This window comes from Sycon ciliatum, chromosome 1, assembly GCF_964019385.1.
Source record: "Sycon ciliatum chromosome 1, ocSycCili1.1, whole genome shotgun sequence".
In the NCBI taxonomy this organism is placed as follows: domain Eukaryota; kingdom Metazoa; phylum Porifera; class Calcarea; order Leucosolenida; family Sycettidae; genus Sycon; species Sycon ciliatum.
In genome coordinates this window covers 58,053,020-58,072,546 of record NC_088643.1, presented here as the reverse complement: position 1 = coordinate 58,072,546, position 19,527 = coordinate 58,053,020, and the positions used below count along the sequence as shown (strand labels likewise).

Sequence of the window (19,527 nt, the reverse complement as noted above, 5' to 3'; positions counted from 1 at the left end):
ATGTGCAAGGAGAACATCTTTGGAAGCAAAACGACGAACACTTTCTGTGGAACACCAGACTACATTGCACCAGAGATTCTCATGGAGAAGAACTATGGCGTGTCTGTTGACTGGTGGGCACTCGGAGTACTCATGTATGAGATGATGTCTGGCCAGGTGAGTGTACATGTATGTATGTATGTGTGTGTGTGTGTGTGCACCCAGAGTTTTGGGGATTTTAGGGGGTGTCGGCCGTTGGGCGGTTCAATAGCCAATTGAGTCATCTTTCCAAGATTCCTTTTGAGTCTCCCCTCTCCCGGGGAGACCCACGTGACCAGTTTTGGCAGTGAGCAACAAGTGTGTGTGTGTGTGTGTGTGTGTGTGTGTGTGTGTGTGTGTGTGTGTGAGTGAGTGTGTGTCTGTGTGCGCGTGTACAGGTGCGTGTGCATGAGTTCATGAGTGAGATTGTAGACCCTGAACCCACAGGTACAGTGAGTGATTAAGATAAGTTAAGTAATGAAGGCAGAGTGCCGGGCAGCACGTAGCTCCATTCTCATACCTGCATACACTCTTAGGTACGAGCTCTTGATGCTGCCTAGGCACACTGGAGTAAAGAACTGAATGAATTTCATTTATTCTTTTTGTCTGAAATCTCCACAGCCACCATTTGAAGCGGATAACGAAGATGAGCTCTTTGAATCCATCCTCCACGATCCCGTGCTCTATCCGCGATGGCTGTCCAAGGAGGCAACGTCTGTCATCATGGGGGTAAGAGGAGCGTGATTCCCCTCGTACCAATTGCATTATCTGTTAGCCTGTCCAGCGTTGAGTTGCCAAGGCACTTACAAGCAACGCAGGAAGTTGTTTGTTGGATAAAGGATGGCAGGATGTGTTTGTTGGATAAAGGATGGCAGGATGTGTTTGTTTAGAAACCAGTTGATTTGGTGCTGATGGCAAACTGACCTTTTCCCTGTGTTGGCCAATACCCAGTTCCTGGTAAAGAATCCCCAGCGCCGCCTCGGCTGTGACGAGACTGGCAACGAGGACGCCATCAAGGCGCACATCTTCTTCAAGCCCATTGACTGGGTGGCTCTGGACAATCGGCAAATACGCCCACCGTACCGGCCACTGGTGGTGAGTTCTTCGAGTATAGCATGAGCCAACAAAAGAGATATTTTACTCGTGCAACATTCGGGATAGAAACTTGGCATGGTATAGTTTACCTGAAGATGGCCAAGTGCTGATAATGCGATAGGTTGTCAAAGTAGAGCTGGGCGATTCTGATTTTCAGTATCCGGAGGGTGAGTGAGGGATGGATGTGTGGACCCTGAGGAGGGTGGGTGAGTGGACCCTGACGAAAGGGTCACATGCATGCCATCGCCATACAACTTGACCGCTTGAGTTCCTGGACGCACATTTTGGCTGCAGTGTGAGCAAGTCCTACGCATCCACACATGTATGCCACCACCCTCAAGGAATAACGGTTTTCTACCTGCTAACCGGGGTGTGTCTGCAAAACTGTGTGGTGGGTCATTTCCTGCAGAGGAACAAGACGGATGTCGCAAACTTCGATCCAGACTTCACACGTGAGAGGGCAGTGCTGACGCCTCCCGCTGACAGGAAAGCTATCGATCAAATAAACCAGGAGGAGTTCCGGGAGTTCGACTTCGTCAACCCAGTCTTCTCTGGGAACGAGATGTGAGAGAGACCGCGACAATCTTACAGGCTTGTCACCACCTACAGCATGAAATGGAACGAGGACAGGACTCGGCCCAGCAAGCACTAAGTTGCTCGATCCTACTGTTCTGCAACCTCTGCAGTCTCTACGAGAACACTGGAGGATACAACGGATGATGAAGGGACTGTACAAAATGGAGGACGGATTACTACATACCGACGACACCTGTATATGAATAATTATAATGATACGCTTTGCATGAATCAATTGAGTAGCTACACATTCCGTAAGAGCACAGTGGAGAGAATGTACCGTCTGCTGCTACACAAGTCGCCCTTCTCAATAAAATAATCACCAAGCGATGCAGCAATAGCATGCATGGCAGGCATCATTCAAGTTGACAACCGCTGGTGTTTTTTATACCTACAGTCCACGGATAGCTCCTGAATTTTGATTTTTTTAATGTATTATAATTATAATGATTTTCTTGCCAATAACGCTCTCAATGCAAGACACCGTTAGCGACATAAACATAATGAGAACTATTGTATGTACAAGCTAAGCAATCAGGACCTGCCCCAAATAAATAGAGCTCCAATTGAGGCAGTTGCCACGTGGAATGAGAGCCGAAGAAGCCCACCTCAGCATAAGTGGTGTTCGTAGTCCTGTTACGAAGTGAGTGAAATATTCTCCTCAAACATGTGTTGCAAGAGAAATTGCCAGCAGTCACTGTCAGGAATTCATTGGGACAGACATGGTCTGTCCTAGAAATCGGATGTGGGCAACACGGCCTTGTGGCACTAGGTCATATCACGGGTTATCTGGCACTAACTAGTATCAGCCAGCTAACACATGCAACCTTAAAAAAGAAGAAGAAGTAAGAAAAAGGGAGTGGCGTTATCTATCCGGTTTGCTAGATTCCTTCTTTGGCAAGGGGATGATGGCGACACGGTTCTTCGCTTTTTTGACACTCCACCAGCGACCTAACCTGTGTTCTTGCCCAACGCCAGCCACTAGAAAGTCACCCGATGAGGAAAACGCTAGGCTGTTGACAACACCAGTCTGCAAACAAAAAACAAAACAAAAAACAGCAACAGCAGCAAAGTGAAATGCCTGCATCTTGATGATTGTTCCAGGCAACATTTTCTCAGAATCCACCACAAAATAAATATAATAAATACTATGGCAAGGAGACAAAAAACTAGCAAGTTTTACAACGAGATGGGTTACAACGTAGAGCAACACCAGAGAAGCGGTCAGCATCTGCTATGAAGTAAGCAGCACTCACCACAGGCACAGAGAAGATCTCCTGCATCTTCATGAAATGTTGCGCGCATTTCCAGAACTTGATACAGCCATCCATTGAGCCTGCTGAGAAAAACAAGACGAACAAGACTCTGAACCATTGGCAATGGCCTAAGCACATACGACCCATTCCATACTGTAGAACACTACCCAAGGTCTTGTTTGCACGATTCAATACTCACCACAAGGCTTGCAAAGTCGAATGCAAATACACTGGAGTCAGATGGGGTGGAGAAGTACATTTATCTGAACACGTACAGCTCAACTACTTATCACTTTACTTTGGATGTACATTAGACCAAATATGCATATGGGCATTCCTTGCCAGATTTGGGCGAAACGCGATTCTGGCATATCGATGCCAGTGTGTCAACTGGTGAAGTATGTAAAAAATTGCCCGGTGCTAGCTGAAATCGAGGGATTGCTTTTGTTCATATTTTAGCAAATGACTTTGTACTTATGCAAACGTGTGCGTATATTCGGATAAAAGCACAATGCACTTTTGGGTGCAAAAGTTCGGTGCAATAAAAACTGACGGTCGAAGATGGAGGTGCACCTTATTACGCTGGTGAATACACTGAAACTATAATATTATTACAGAATTCTCGCCTACGAAAAGCACGTTACCTGACACGACGAGATCGGAGTTCTGATAGGCAGACACGGCACTGATCCACGGGTGCTCCGACGACATTGAGTCCTCGGACTCGGGGACCTTGTGCGCGGCACGCGCCGTGAAGACCGGCTTCTTCTTCAAGAAGTTCCACAGCGATACTCCCCTACGCCACAGTGAAGCACACAACACGTGTATACTAGTGCCTTAGTTCAGTCCAGCAATAAAAATGACACAAGGTGAATAATCACATGCACAAGGAAGCAGCTAGCAGTGTACATGCATGCCCTCAGCATAATCATGTACTACATACATAACCAGCTCAAGTTTGGCGCAACGATCAATTTCTAGCACCCTACCAACCTACCAAGGTCAAGCAGAAAGCGCATGGGCAGCAACAAACATGCATACAAACTTGTACAAAAGCAAACTGAGGTTACGTTTGGTTGGTCACATTCCCAAATGGGAATCACTTGGAATCACTCGGAATCATTCTCGCCCGTTTGGTTGGTCAAAAAAGTGCATTAGGTTGGTCCCATTCCAGCATGGGAATCACTTGGAATCGCTCAGAATGATTCCTTTTGGGGAATGCTCATTCCACGTCACAGGCTGGAATGAGCATTCTCATTCCGCGATCGAATCAGATAATGGCCGGCACGGGCAAAGTTTTCTCCTGGTCGGAGAAGTTGACAAAGGACTTTCTGGAGATTTATTCCCAGTATCAGGAGAAGTTCTCGAACGTAAATTTCAAGAGTTTCTTTCTGTGGCAGGAAATTGCCAGGCTGCTCCGAGAGAGTGATGCAGATCGAAATGTTTGGCCGAGTGATAAGCAGTGCAACAATCGATTCAAGTCACTGAAATCAAGTTCGCAGAAGTACCTCGACTCGTTGAAGGAGACCGGAGCTGGCAAGAAGAGGAGGGAGCCGCCATTCCATAAAGAGATCATGGATTTGATCGGCAGCAGAAGCAGCGTTGTGCCCCTTCAATTGCCAGCTCCGGGAGCATCGTTTCGTCGATTGCCTCCTCACAACCGATTTCACCTCCACCCGCTATGCATACTTACGAAGGTAAGAACTAGCGAGCTCCAGTGTGTGGAGGAAACAATTTGCTATAGGAACTATCTTCAATGATACAATCAAATCAAATTTATGGTTGAGGCCGAGTATCCAAGTTGTACCAAAAATAATTGCAACTCATCATTGTATTTCTTTCCTATACTCTTTACCAGGTATTATGTTTATTTCGAATCCTTCAATGTTATGAATATTGGAACCTTTCAGGCTTGTTTGATTGAAGGGTGAAATCCGTGCATTTGGGAAAGAGTGCAGCCTTTGGCAATGATCAGAGCATTGTGGATAGTTTCAAACACTATATTCATGCAATGCAAAGAAATATTGAACAGTGCTGCCACCTTTTGTGTCAATCTACATGTGCTACATGCATTGGTGTTGAAAAGAGTTTTATCATATTTATTTGTGTATGGATTTGTCAGCTTGATTACGCACACACACGCATAGACTTATCCCTTCTTCTCCTCGTTTCTGCAGATGACGACGTTACCGACTTTGAAATGAACAATGATGATGATGACAATCGTGATACAGTCAGACCTCGCATAACCGCACACATCCGTTTTCCACAAAAATATCCGGATAGGCGAGGGAACCGGATAATCGAACACACATACTGTATGTAAGCATGGCATATGCTGTACATTTGTAACCAACTATTTTCTTCCGGATGGCGAGGGATCCGGATAAACGAGGACCGGATAAGCGAGGTCTGACTGTACAGTGGCCACTGCCCCGACGGACCCTAGGATCCCGACAACACCTGTCGCAGCGCAAGCCCCAACACCAGTCTCAACAACAACACCAAAACAACCAATAGTATCTGGCTGCGCCTCAAAGGCTCCATTGAAGAAACGAGGCAAGCGCCCGCCCACACAAAGTTCACAAATTCAAGAGTTCCTGAAAAACCATGAAGTAAAAGAAAGCCGCCGGGAGAAGGATAGAAAGAAGCGGGACAAGAAGAAGATGCGTATTATGGAGGGATTTCTTGCCACGATCCAGAATGCGTTGGGTGGCAAGAGAAAGAGGAAGAAGAAACGAGGACCGGATAAGCGAGGTCTGACTGTACAGTGGCCACTGCCCCGACGGACCCTAGGATCCCGACAACACCTGTCGCAGCGCAAGCCCCAACACCAGTCTCAACAACAACACCAAAACAACCAATAGTATCTGGCTGCGCCTCAAAGCCTCCATTGAAGAAACGAGGCAAGCGCCCGCCCACACAAAGTTCACAAATTCAAGAGTTCCTGAAAAACCATGAAGTAAAAGAAAGCCGCCGGGAGAAGGATAGAAAGAAGCGGGACAAGAAGAAGATGCGTATTATGGAGGGATTTCTTGCCACGATCCAGAATGCGTTGGGTAGCAAGAGAAAGAGGAAGAAGAAACGAGGACAGCGCCAGCATGAGTCAGAAAGCAGCAGTGACAGCAGTAGTGACAGTAGCAGCGACAGCAGCAGTGACACCACACACGCCAGTAGCCACTACAGTGAGCAATCTGATGCTGAAGAAGACTTATCAGTTTCTATCTTTGGGTCATCCTAATAAAGTTATTATTATTATTATCAAGAGTAGATAAACAAGAGTGTGCAACTCGCGGATGGGTTGGCGCACGGCGGAATTTTTTGTTGACGTAATCTTTTCGACGACGCACGCGCTGCGAGCCTTTTGGAGAGTTTTCCCTCGTGCACTTGGCTGGGCTTTACACTACAAGGTCGGTGCCCAGCACGTGCTCTCACACTGCTCTGCGGCAAAATCCGCGTTTCTCTGAAAAAAGGTGAAGTAAACAAAAAATTCCGCCGTGGGCGCAGATTGTGCAGGAGAGATCCGGAGTTGCACACTCTTGTTTATCTACTCTTGTTATTATTATTAGCTATTATTAGCTAGCTACAAGCGAGGGTCCCTGGTTCGAGTCCTGGTGGTGACAGTCAATTTTTTCTTCAGACTTTTCCCGTTTGTCTCTTTCCCTCAAACTAGTGAAGATTATTATTATTATTATTATTATTCTGTAATGCTTTAAAATTGAATCTGTTTTTTTTTTGCTCTGAACTACAGAGTAGGAGTAGGTGACTTGATAATTTTAACTTTTACTTGGGTTATTCTTTCACTGTGCAAGCGCTACACAAGTCACAAATTATGGCAGTTGTGCCTCCAATTGGCTCCCATGTAACGCCCAATCGGGACTGTGTTCTGCTTTATACATTACTTGTGCCGAAATAGAAGCCAAGAATGCCCTGAACGTTCCCATCTGGCTCCCAGTTGAGCCTCTATTGGGGCAAAATACGGACTCACAAATTATGCCAATTATGGCAGCTGGGGCTCGAATTCGGGTTCCCATGTAACGCCCGATCTGGCCCTAATCTGCTTTATTCCCGTAGCTATGCAGAAGACGTTACTTCAGTAACGTCTGGCGCTAGCCAGGGTCCACACAGCTTTAATTTGGTGTTTGTTTGTTTGTTTATTTGTTTGTTTGTTTGTTTGTTTGTGTCACGCCTGGCGCTATCCCGTATCTGTCCCGTACTGTACCGTACTAGCAAAGACAGCTGGCCCCGATATTTTTGTTTGTTTGTGCCATCGAAATGCCTGGCGCTATCCCGTACCTGTCCCGTACCATCAAGGGTACGGTACCAACAAGAGAATGAGTATATATGCGAAGTGTATCGGGGGAATGCATTCAGTGCTGTAACATTTTGTGTGGATTTGTGTGCGAGGCCGAGATCCCACTAGCAGGCTGGCTGGGCCGCCTGTCGACCAGCCCGGGAATCGCATGTAGGCCGATAGCATAATAATTATAACGTATATACAGTCATGTAGATGTATAGCAGGGAGTCATAATTATTATGTAAACGACTCCCTGCTGTATGGAAAGAAATACGAAGTAGGGAGACGAGTAAATACAATCAGAATGGATGTTAGTTGCCGTCAGTATAATAATAATAAGAAGAAGAAGAACGCCCGTGATCGGCAGAGTCAGCGCCGGTCCCAGGAAACGTCAGGACAGACATCCCGTCGACTCCAGAACGCCCGTTAACGGCAGAGTCAGCGCCGGTTCCATAGCTATGCAGAAGACGTTACTTCAGTATCTCATTAAAACGTTTTTGCAATACAATGATGTAGCTAATCAAAGGAAAAAGCATTTCCATCAGTTCTACCAACATGCACGATGAGCTAGGCAACAAAGCATAGCGCAGGGCCCTGAGCTTCCAAGCTCTCTCGTAGATTACATCTGCTGAAATAGTCAACCATGCCAAGAAAGACCCCACCTGGCTCCAAGATGAGCCCCGATTATGGCCAAATTGGGACTCCGTTCTGCTTTATGAATTACTTGTGCTGAAGGAGTAGCCAAGCATGCGCGGGAAGTCACCATCTGGGTCCCAGACTAGGCCCGGTTGGGGTCAAATAGGAACCATTTTACGCTTTATACATTACTTGGGACGAAAGTGTAGCCAAGCATGCCAGAAGGTCCCCATATGGCTCCCAGATGAGGCTCGATTGGGGCCAAATTGGGAGCATCGTCTGCCACCACCCTTCAAGGATCAAGGCGCAGATGCAGCTCCTAATGCGGTAGGAATGAAGAAAGGGAAATATAATGATGAATATAATAGGAAGAAGAATCAATTCTCTGTGGCAAACAACCATGCACACGCGCGCACGCTCACACATACACACACACACACATACACACACAGGAACATGCTTCTTGACGTAGGGCTTCGGAAAAGCAACCATCACTTGGCACCGCATAAGGAAAGAGAAACACAAAGCCAGGTTGGTGAGAATTATGCTGCAAGAGCGAAAAGGCACCAAAGCATTGGAGTAGGCCCGACGATTGAGACGAACATCACGTATCATGACTCCTGTGACAAGAAACACGCACGCGCGCACACACAAACACACGCACGCACACACACACGCACACACACACACACACAGGAACATGCTTGTTGACATAAGACTTCGGAAAAGCAACCAGGAAACTACAATAAAATACGCGTAGATGCATGACAAGCACGACATGAAGACCTAGCGCCGGATTACATTGCACACCTGGCCAAACAGCACCACACATGACTTACCAATGGTCATGATGAGAGGTAGGTGACGAGCTGTTGACGTCGCTGCTGAGAAGCCTGTTCTGCAGCAAACACAGGTGCATCAAGGGGAGCAGGGTTGTTGGCTGCCCCAGCGTTCTCGCATGGTGCTTGGAGAAATGCCACATCGTCAATGTCATGGAGTCGGCAAAAGTTGTGCAGCACACACGCTGCCACAATGATCTGCGGGTAGTACTCCGCACAGTCGAGGTCGATCATCTGTAGCTTCCTCCAACGGCACTTCAACAGGCGAAAGGCTCGCTCGATAACCTTCCTTGTGTCAGCGTGGGCATGGTTGTACACACCTTGCTGCCAGGTAAATGCATGACCACCTTGTTGTTTGAAAGGAACCATCAGCCAGGTCTCCAACGGATAGGCAGAATCGCCAATGATATATGTTTCGGAGGCAAATAGCAAAGGTTGGTGCGCTCCAGCTTCAAGGCCCAGCTCCGAACTTCGCAGGACACGAGCATCGTGCACTGACCCAGGGTATCCGGCAAAGCAGTTTGTGAATACCATCTCACTGTCACATACTGCTTGAACAACCATACTGTAGTAGGACAGACGATTTCCATAGCTGTCCATGTCGTCGCTTGGGGGCTTCACTTCCATATGAGATCCGTCGATAGATCCGATGACCCCGGGCAGTTTTGCAATCGCTTCAAAACCTTCCGAAACTGTCTTCACTCGTGCCCCTGTTGGCCATTTTATGAACTTTGGTGCAAGATAATTCACCAAGATGGTGCACACCCGACGAATGACGGTCCACACAGTCCATTTGGAGACACCAAATCGGTCCGCAACATCACGAATGCAGCATTGGTTTCCCAAAATCCATAGCGTAATGAGCAGGTGCTTCGTTGGAGTTGTAGGCACACGACCGCCAGCAATATGCGTGAGAGGCAGAACACCGTTGCAGTTTGCACATATTTCTGTCAGGAGTTCGAACGGGCCGCGTCTCATGCGGAAAAGCTCGTGGAAGTCCTTATCATTGAATAATGTCACTGTTAATTCCGTATAGTTCGCGATGCGTGGAACGGAGTCCCTTTTCTCCCTCAGCCCAAGAATGGCGAGGAGCAGCGGTACAAGAATATCTTCCTCGGCCTCATCATCATCGTCATCATCGTCCCAAAGAAACTCGAAAACAATGATCGGAAGAACGGCCAAAAGTAGTTCTTGGTCGTGTACATCCATGACCGGCAAGCTCTTGTCTTCAACAAAAAAAACAGCAGTGATTACTTTGATTTTTGTTTGGTGCACACGCGTGTACATGGTGGGTCACGTTCACTATGGAAACCTGGTGAGGTTTTGGACGTGCTGTGTTTGCCGCCATCCCCCGCTTTTTACCAGGCATTTTTGAGTTATTTTATCGATCGCAGAAAAATGATTCCGCACGGGACACGTTTGTTTGGTCAAGCGATTCCTACAACTACTGTAGTTGATTCCGGCGCGTTTGTTTGGTCAGGTGATTCTCACACATTCCCATTCCAGAATGGTTGTCATTCCCATTCTCAAAATGACCAACCAAACGTAACCTGAGTGAAGGCTTACCCGTCTTGTGAGCCGGCAACTCCATACTGCTCGTTGATCATTTTACAGCAATCGATTGATGCCCTGCGAGCAGCAGCAGAAACAGACAACAACACAAGAGAAACAGAAGCAACAGTCTTCACTCAGCAAGCACAAGTGGAGAATAGGAGTGCAAGACAATCCACCACACGTACTTCTAAACTAGAGATGTATGTGCTGCATGTCTACACATACATGGGTGGAACAATGATGTCTACACATACATGGGTGGAACAATGATGAAGACCGCCGCTAAAAGGAGTGTTCGGCCAAGCAAACTGATAGCATGGGGCACCATGGAGTGGGGGTTGTGAAATCCAGGACTCACTACCAGTACACAAACATGCTGACCCTCCTGGATCTATGCAAGCGCCGCTGTACATTTTTTTATCACTGACCTTGTAGATCATCAACAAGTATGTGAGAGTATTTGATTGATACGGTACCATGATTGTACTGGCCAAACAATAATTATCCCAAACAAACACAATGCAAACCAACTTACGTGTGCCCGTGGAAGATGAGCTGCGACTCCTCGGGGATCTTCCAAAGACGCACAGACTTGTCCGATCCACCGGCCGTGAATGCTCGCTCTCGGTTCAGCGAGTCGATGGCCATGATTTCATCCTGATGACCATACCTATAGTGGACAGCACAAAGGGGGAACCATGATTTTGATAAGCAGATGCAGTTTGACCAGTGTCAAAGATCATATCTACACATATTCGCTCCTTGAGCACGCAAACACACACACACACACACACACACGCTGCAAAGGCCATGCGACGGCATAATCATGAGACACACTTCATTTCCCAAGCAACTTGAGAACGCGATAAACCAGTGGAAAACGGGAACGGTGGTGTAGTACAGCAATACTATGGTCCGGCATTGCATAGCCAAAGCAAGGGCACAGTGAAGGAGCCAGAATCACTGTACAGGGACGAGGACCAACCATGTACTGTGTGTAGGTCTGGAACAGTACACACATGCAATGCAAGGCCTCAACTTACAGTGTTTCAATGTAGGCCATCTCGTCTAAATTCCACACCTTCACGGAACGATCGAAGGACGCACTGAACAGCTGGTGGGTGTTGTTACGAAACGCAAGGCCCTTTACAGACAAAAAGAAGAAGAAAACAAGCATACACAAAACTACACATCGCCACAGCACAGCAGCACTGCTTCTCCGTAGGCCTCCAATGTGTCAAGCACACCCGAGTGCAGGTGTCAAAAGAGAAACACAGACACAGAGAAGGAAACTTGACAAAGAAGAAGGGATAGTACAGCATGCACACGACAATACTGCGCAGTGTGACGGAATCCATGATTGTATTTCCCCATACACTGGAGAAGATCCACAATGCTGGAACAACAAAGAAGAGACACTACGCACGGTGGGTGGGCGGGGATAGTGTATTAATCAGGGGAAATGGTAACGATAGGACTCTTACCGAGACGGCCTTCTTATGACCTTTGAAGATTTTGACAAGTTTACAGTCAGCTACATTCCAGACCATGACGTGAGTGTCCTGACCACCGCTTACCTGACAAAACAGACAGACAAACACATACACACACGGGCGTGCACAAGCACAACGGTGTACCGATTGCGTAGGTTAGCAAGTCATGGTACACTAATGCACACAGTAGGCTCATTCACCACACCCTCACAATCGGTGAAATTCATATCAACAATTCAACGGCTCCTGCTGAATCTTTGGTGTTCCGGGACGGCAATACGCCGGCTAATCCAGACAGATGTGTCACGAGCCCAATACGAGAGGACTTTCCACATTACGGCATATAGGTATGTGTCAACAATAGGTTAGGGTAAGACAGGTGGAAGCACTACGTGTAGAGATGCCATTCCTATAGCAATACAAAGATCAAGAGCACTGCTAGTACTTCGAAGTAACAGTGTAAAAGCCAATGGAGATGACGCAGGCATAACAGGATATTCACACAGACACAGTATGCTAGTGAGCTACAGACCATGATTGTGTACAACACATGTCCTCAGAACAGGCACAGCAAGTAGCAGAACTTACCAAGTACTTTCCACTGCTGCTGACGGCTAACGCAAACACATGTCCACGATGACCCTTGGGATCACTAGCCTGACCATGGCGGTCACTCGGTATGCAACCCACTTTACGACCACTCTCCACATCATCTGTTACACACAGTACACCAACCCAGAGATAGATACAATTGTAGATAGATAGATAGATAGAGAGAGAGAGAGAGAGAGAGAGAGAGAGAGAGAGAGAGAGAGAGAGAGAGAGAGAGAGAGAGAGAGAGAGAGAGAGAGAGAGAGAGAGAGAGGATAGTGCAAGAAACATCAACAATAGTCACTCAAGTATCAAATGTGTCCTGTGCGCAGTTACTGGCTCAGAACCGGAGCAGATTTTGATACAGGGTCTCTGTTACACTCTGGTACTGAATCTCACTGTTGAGAACAAACTGATATACTGTGAAGAACGAGGGACATCTGTGAACCACGAAACTCTGAAAACGCAAGCAAACTCTGAACTGCGAAACAACAATTACAAGCAGCGCGGGCAAACTCTAGACTGACTCTAACTCTCGTAGGTCTAACTCTACATCTCTAAATCTAAGTAACTCTAACAAACAAACTCTAAATCTCTAAAACACTAACAAATAAAGCACGGAACATGTGAATATAAAGGAGCTGCTTGCAAGCAGCGCCAGCCAAAGTGCAGCGATGCAAAGAGGAGACGCAAAGGAAACATGAGCGCTCGCAACATACTAACAGCTCCGGGTCACGGAGGAAGTGCAGTGCAGTGACAGGTGCGGGAAAACAAAAGACTGCGGTAGCCGTGACAAATGCATTGATTGGTGAATGACTGAAAACTGACCCACCGTACTGGAGCCAGCGACAAAGGGTATCAATGCACACTGGATTTAGTCATGCGGTCATGCGTGACATACTACACACTGTGTAAGGCTACAGATTCATGCAAGTACAAATGCACTACTGCAGAGATGGAGTATTCCAGCACAGTCTCCCTCATTATCACGAGTCCGGTTAATACATAAACCGTGTTCAATAATAGTACATGTACATATAAATCTTAAAACCCCTGGCACAATGTGGTGTACACGACTGTTTACAGGTCCGGTTAAAGCATAATTCGGCACTTGTTCCAAGCGATCCACACCCTCAGAATGAGATTGTCCATGCCGGAACAAGATCAAAACCCAGAATATCAAGCAGAAAGACGCAACATATTACATCTGAGAATTTTTTTAAAGAAATAAACAATCTATGGTGTCAAGGGGACAGACGTTTTGGAGATTCTCAATTACATGTATATTATATCCAGTTGAAGCACTGACAATTTCCGTTGTATTTAGACTCAAGAGTACCCCGTATCAGTGTGAATCAGTGCTTCTTGCACCTTCAGTTGTAGGCCTCTTACAGGACTCGTCATAAGATAACATACTCGATGGTCCAGAGAACATGTACTCGCGAGGAAGGACATGTAACGAGCTATGCAATTGACAACAAGTAGCAGAACATGAACAACGCTTGCATGAACGCTTGCGCACACAGGCATACAAAACAAACATGACTGTGTAAGCCTTGCGGGTTGCATCATACCTGCAAGATACAAACATGTGCACCCGTGTGCACAGACAGACAGACAGACGGACGGACAGACACACAGACACATGGATACACACACACACACAGATACACACGCACGCACACACTACAGTACCTAACTTACATTTGTAGATAGCACTATCCTTGGCACCGGAGAAAATAAAGCGATCATCTGGAGTTAGCGCAACGCACGTCACCGAAAGATCATGGCCACGCAAGAAACGCACCGATGCTGTGTCGGGCCTTTCATACTGGACAAAGAGATACAACAACGAGAAATCCATACATGCAACAGCAACGTGAGCTACAGGCAATCTTCAAACATACTCAATTTTGGAATGGAACGCTTCCCACTCAGATCCATCTAGTGGTCTGTGTTAAAACACACCACTTGGATACACACACCGACTGGCCACGACCATACACCCTCAATAGCAGTAGCAGTTTCTGTTCGAGTCCTCACCACCACAACAGAGAGCAAAGCATAGTCAGGTGATACACCTGAGCAAAACTAATGAAGTACGGATCTTCTTTTTTTCTTACCTGGTCAGCAACTTTCCTCTGTAGACGACCGGATTGCTCAAGCTACGCAGAGGGTGAAGCAGAACACAAAATTCAATTAATTTTACAGTGAGCAGCAAATAGCAGATAAGGTGCCTGTGTTTCATGTGTACATGGCAATTGGACATCATGTCCACAGACTGCATCACCTGACAAGCACCAGTGGCTGGACAAAGTCGAAATTCTGCCACGAATACATTCATACGCGCGCGCGCACACACACACATGCACGCACGCACACACCGATACATGGACGCTCCGACATAGACCCAGACGCACACAGACACAGACCCTAACAATGAGCCAATGACACACCGGTCCTCACTTGCACAGTATCAAGACACTTACCACGTCTTCATGCAACCGATGAGCGATAGCATCATGGTCAGGATCATCATCCCTCTCTCTTTCTACACAAGATGAACAACATACAAGCAGACTTTCAAGATTAAGAGTTAACCTGGTAAGGCATCGCTGAATTTTTCGAACTTAAAGGTGTAGAAAAATTAGAACAATAGTGGCAACCAAACCAGTCCAAGTGCAGCTATGAGAAGCTGTGGCATGAAACAAGGAGAAAAAGAACCCAAGAGCGTCACCTGGACAGATAAAATGACACCAACAGAGAGGTGCAGATCAAAGCCACTCCAACAATGCCAGTGAAACCGACACAGTTAAGCCAAACGTCAGGAGAGACAGACGTGCCAAAAACAACAAGAGGCACAGAAGTAGTGCAAGCAATGGCGGTGGAATGGGACACCAAGCACTACGCAATATCCCTGCCGTGCAAATTGGGCACTGCCTGTGACAATGCAAACTTATGCAGAATCAGAGGTGGCAGTAGCTACTATTGTTAGTAGAGTTCAAAGCAACAACAGATTCAATACCAAAAACTAGCACTTTGCGCCTGTGGGTGACATATGTTCTTTCATTCTCACACGCGCATAAATGAATGTGCATGCATACTGTAATACTAATAGTGAAATACACATACAGAAACACACCCACATCCACATTTGAATGTGCGAATACACCGTTTCTCTCTCCAATTCTTACCCCGTTCTTCTAGTTTATCGAGGTACTGCTTTGCCAGGCGAACACGCTTATCCTGTGGTGTTTCATCGTCTGACTCATCAACTGCAACATCAAGCTGGTCATCTTCAGCAGAGCTATCAAACAACACAGATGCGCACACAACGCATGGGTGTATGCATAGGCACACTGACCAGCTAAGTACATAACAGTGCATTGGAGAAGTCGTGTCATAGATGTGCTGCTGAGGCAAAGTTTCTCCTTCATTTCTTCAAATTCAACGGAAACTCAGTCCCGGGGATAATCGACAAGGCCAGCTGCAGTGATTTCCTCCTATAACATTAAATGACATGAACTATAATACAAAATGAGACCAGGATGGCCTTCATGTAAAATATTATTATTTAGAAAGCAGAATTAGTTTAGATGGGCGATGCCTACCTCAATCCGGATTCTTCATCTAACTCCTCATTCACCACCTCGCGCTTCTTTTGGGGAGTTGGTCGCTTTCGCTTTGCAGGTTTCTCCTAGATGTGAGATAAAGCGAGAAGGAGCCGAACAATGTAGAAGGGGTAAATCCTTGATTCTGGCTTTCTTTCTTTTGAATGTCACGAAAACTTACATGAGCCTGAGGCTTTCCGCCCTTTCGCTTCGCTTTGGTAGAAGTGAGAAAGAAACTGGACATGCTCGCTTGTGACCAACACCAGACTACTCAGACTATCGGAGAAAGCACCAGCCAAATCAATTTCTTTCTGCAGTCAGGTCTAATAGTAATACATTTTCCCAATACGTATAATACTCTACGTCGCGTCTTTTTTTTTCTCGTAGTTTTTCGTCCTCATATTTTTTTGCGAAGTGAAGCTTCGAACTCGAAGGTCGAGTTTCAGCGCCATTTTCGCCAGGGCGACCAGAATATTGTCGCCATGACAGCATGCATTCTGCTCTGACAAGTGACCTGGTGACATCTATAATATTCTCCTAGATGTGAGATAAAGCGAGAAGGAGCCGAACAATGTAGAAGGGGTAAATCCTTGATTCTGGCTTTCTTTCTTTTGAATGTCACGAAAACTTACATGAGCCTGAGGCTTTCCGCCCTTTCGCTTCGCTTTGGTAGAAGTGAGAAAGAAACTGGACATGCTCGCTTGTGACCAACACCAGACTACTCAGACTATCGGAGAAAGCACCAGCCAAATCAATTTCTTTCTGCAGTCAGGTCTAATAGTAATACATTTTCCCAATACGTATAATACTCTACGTCGCGTCTTTTTTTTTCTCGTAGTTTTTCGTCCTCATATTTTTTTGCGAAGTGAAGCTTCGAACTCGAAGGTCGAGTTTCAGCGCCATTTTCGCCAGGGCGACCAGAATATTGTCGCCATGACAGCATGCATTCTGCTCTGACAAGTGACCTGGTGACATCTATCAAGAGTAGAGAGTCTACGTACATGACTCGTACATAATTACTTGAGTTTCAATACAAGAGTACAGTCATGGTATTGTACTCTTGAGAGTCTTGTTTATACAAGAGGCAAGACTAACTTTCGGCAAGAGTACATAACCCCTGGGGGTTATGTACTCTTGTTTATACTTATAGCTACCATTGCCTGTACTGCTGTAGATCTACCAAGTACCATGTCTACAGACAGGTCACTTCCATCAAGCTGGCAAGAAGGACAAGATTCAAAAAGACTATGAAAACCGGGTTTTCATTGTACTCTTGACTCCATGATCCATGCAGGGAGACGTACATTGTACATGACAACAAACCGTACTCGATACAATCATTATTACGACTCCCTGGTCACTTCCTATCCTTGAATTATGATCAGCAGTGATCCACCATTACTGATGAAGCCGTGATACCAAGAGTACATACATGTACTATACACCGGTAGTTTGTATTATACAGTGCCGTCCCTCTATAATCCGGCACCATTTGTGCCACGAAAATCTGCTGGATTAGGGAGGGTGCTGGATTAACAAATCTGATTTACTGCTGCAATGTGCATGAAGAGGACACTTTGGCTACTGAAAATTGTGCTGGTTTATCGAGGGTGCTGGATTATAAAGTGCCGGATTAGAGAGGAACGACTGTAGTTCATGTCATGTACTCTTGGTGATACTGATAGTTACTCAGTCAATGTACAATCATGTACATGTACTGATGTACCAGAAAAATACCAATTCTGCCAATTATTCTGATGGCATCCTCCGCCAAAGCCAAGGGTATAGAAGTACTGACTGTACACTGTAAGACATGTACTGATTTAGGTGCCGGGCATAACATAATTTCGGAGCCAGGGACCCGACAGGTTTCAGGTACAATTTTGGCCTATGAGTAGGAGCAAGAGTCCATAAACATTGATGCACTCTTGGTATGAGTCAGTACGAACTTGGAATTGGGCTTGTGCGATGTCGGCCGCCAAGTGTCACTTGCTCGTAGACCTACTGTCATTGTATGGCGTTCAAGGCTTGGGGACTGGCTCAGGCACTAGTGTTGGGATTCTCGCTCTAACTAACAGTAACAGTAAAGCTTCGTTTCTCTTCGCCTCCTTGTTCTTCACTTCTTTCTGAGTTGGTTCACAGTGCCACGGCACGATCCGTCACCGCTCAGGTGAACTGAGTTGCTCACACAGATGAGCAATCAGAGCTCAGCTGAGAGCACTCGCGAAAATAATGGATGTGGTGTGTGTCCGGACTTCGAATCTGCCCCTAGCCCTACACATTGTAATAATAATTACAATGTAGGGCTTATGTTGTCAACAATGCTCATGTAAATTGTAATGGAGCTTCCCAGAAGAACCTTGACTAGTTGTACTGGGTCAGAGTACGAGTGCACAATTGCTCGATGCACGACGTGCAGAGCGTTAGCACAGTCATGTACAAAGAAAAGTCGATACATGTACATGATTGTACTGATGTAGTTGATCAAGGGAGTGTACAGACAGTACTACTCTAGCTAGCTGATTGTTGTTATTATATCGCTTTCCGAAGAGGCAAGATGGAAATGTGACAGTATTCCCACCAGGTCACTACAGTCATGCATATTGTAACGTGTTACATGTACATGTAGTTTGCGCCGGAGCAGTGTTGGTTGCTTCGCAGGATCACTGTCAGTGTCACTGACACTGTGTCAATCTGTCCATGATCCAGCCCACCAAAACACAGCCCATGCATGCAAGTGGTGTGGTGATTTGCCATAAAGCCCGCCCATGCTTTTTTTTCTCTTTGCTTCCAAGTACAGTAGTTCCAAGCCAAATTCTGAGCTACATGTACAGTCATGTACATGTACATGTACATGTACATGTACATGTACATGACATGTATGCTGCTTTTGCAATAATGTCCATGAGTCCTCCATTCATTGGTGATAACCACGGTCGGAGACAGCCAACCGGAGGAGGCTTTTGAGTTTTGACTCCCTGATGATTACACAATGCCCCTGAGCTTATTCCGTCTCCGTAGAATACATGTAATACTATAGTCTATACTGAATAAGCTGCACTGCACGTCGAATCATGGCAAATCAGTCCTGGTCGAAGCTGATCTGAGCTAACACAACTTTATCCCTCCCCGGGCCAGCTAATAAACCGAGATAAGTTTAGCTGTCTGACTGAAGACAGTTTGTCTCAGGTCGGCGCTCCATGTGGACTGGATGTCATGTCATTATTTTGATTGACAAGATAAGGGAATGGATGAACAGTCCGCTGCCACGGAAGTTTACGAGATAAAGTCGAAAAGCAGATGCTGGTAGGCAACACAAAATAGAATCATATGACTGCCGTCTCCACAAGGGTTTTATCTGATTACCGTCCCAAGATACGAAGCGGAGCTGAGAGTATGATTGGCTTTATGTACAGTCATGCGAGTTACTTAGTTGGCGAATGGCGAGAACTGACAATGGTGCTTCTGCATTCCCCACTGTACTGCGTCTATCTGTCTCTCCTATTATTGGCAGCTAATGACAGGTACAATAGGTGTCGACTCTCAAGACGATTTATGCTG

At 46.3% G+C, this 19,527-nt stretch overlaps 3 protein-coding genes across 5 annotated transcripts in view; 1 reads left to right on the top strand and 2 right to left on the bottom strand.

The window, feature by feature from the left end:
- The window catches only part of LOC135804569 (calcium-independent protein kinase C-like), an 18,984-nt gene extending 16,765 nt beyond the window's left edge, over nt 1-2,219 (top strand). For both annotated transcript variants that reach the window (XM_065318462.1, XM_065318463.1), the window contains 4 exons: nt 1-156; nt 640-747; nt 970-1,113; nt 1,523-2,219. The exon at nt 1-156 is cut by the window's left edge and continues 64 nt beyond it. In XM_065318462.1, the coding sequence (XP_065174534.1) occupies nt 1-156; nt 640-747; nt 970-1,113; nt 1,523-1,681 (567 nt within the window). In that variant the 3' untranslated portion in view covers nt 1,682-2,219. The remainder of the gene's footprint in view (nt 157-639; nt 748-969; nt 1,114-1,522) is intronic.
- LOC135804570 (U3 small nucleolar RNA-interacting protein 2-like) lies at nt 2,102-16,319 on the bottom strand. Of its 2 annotated transcripts, none has more exons than XM_065318464.1 (14): nt 16,148-16,319; nt 15,967-16,052; nt 15,550-15,662; nt 14,845-14,906; nt 14,479-14,520; nt 14,060-14,186; nt 12,353-12,477; nt 11,756-11,848; nt 11,315-11,415; nt 10,807-10,941; nt 10,284-10,346; nt 3,590-3,741; nt 2,946-3,028; nt 2,102-2,719 (listed from the first exon to the last, which is right to left on the bottom strand). In XM_065318464.1, exons 1-14 carry the CDS (start codon nt 16,208-16,210, stop codon nt 2,555-2,557), a joined length of 1,410 nt encoding a protein of 469 aa, XP_065174536.1. In that variant the 5' UTR covers nt 16,211-16,319; the 3' UTR covers nt 2,102-2,554. The 2 variants fall into 2 exon arrangements, with proteins under 2 accessions (XP_065174536.1, XP_065174537.1); XM_065318465.1 differs by having other exon boundaries at nt 2,946-3,025.
- Nucleotides 7,086-10,225, bottom strand: LOC135804571 (putative nuclease HARBI1). Its single transcript, XM_065318466.1, has 2 exons — nt 8,718-10,225; nt 7,086-8,498 (listed from the first exon to the last, which is right to left on the bottom strand). Exon 1 carries the CDS (start codon nt 10,002-10,004, stop codon nt 8,724-8,726), a length of 1,281 nt encoding a protein of 426 aa, XP_065174538.1. The 5' UTR covers nt 10,005-10,225; the 3' UTR covers nt 7,086-8,498; nt 8,718-8,723.
- Nucleotides 16,320-19,527: the final 3,208 nt, after the last annotated feature.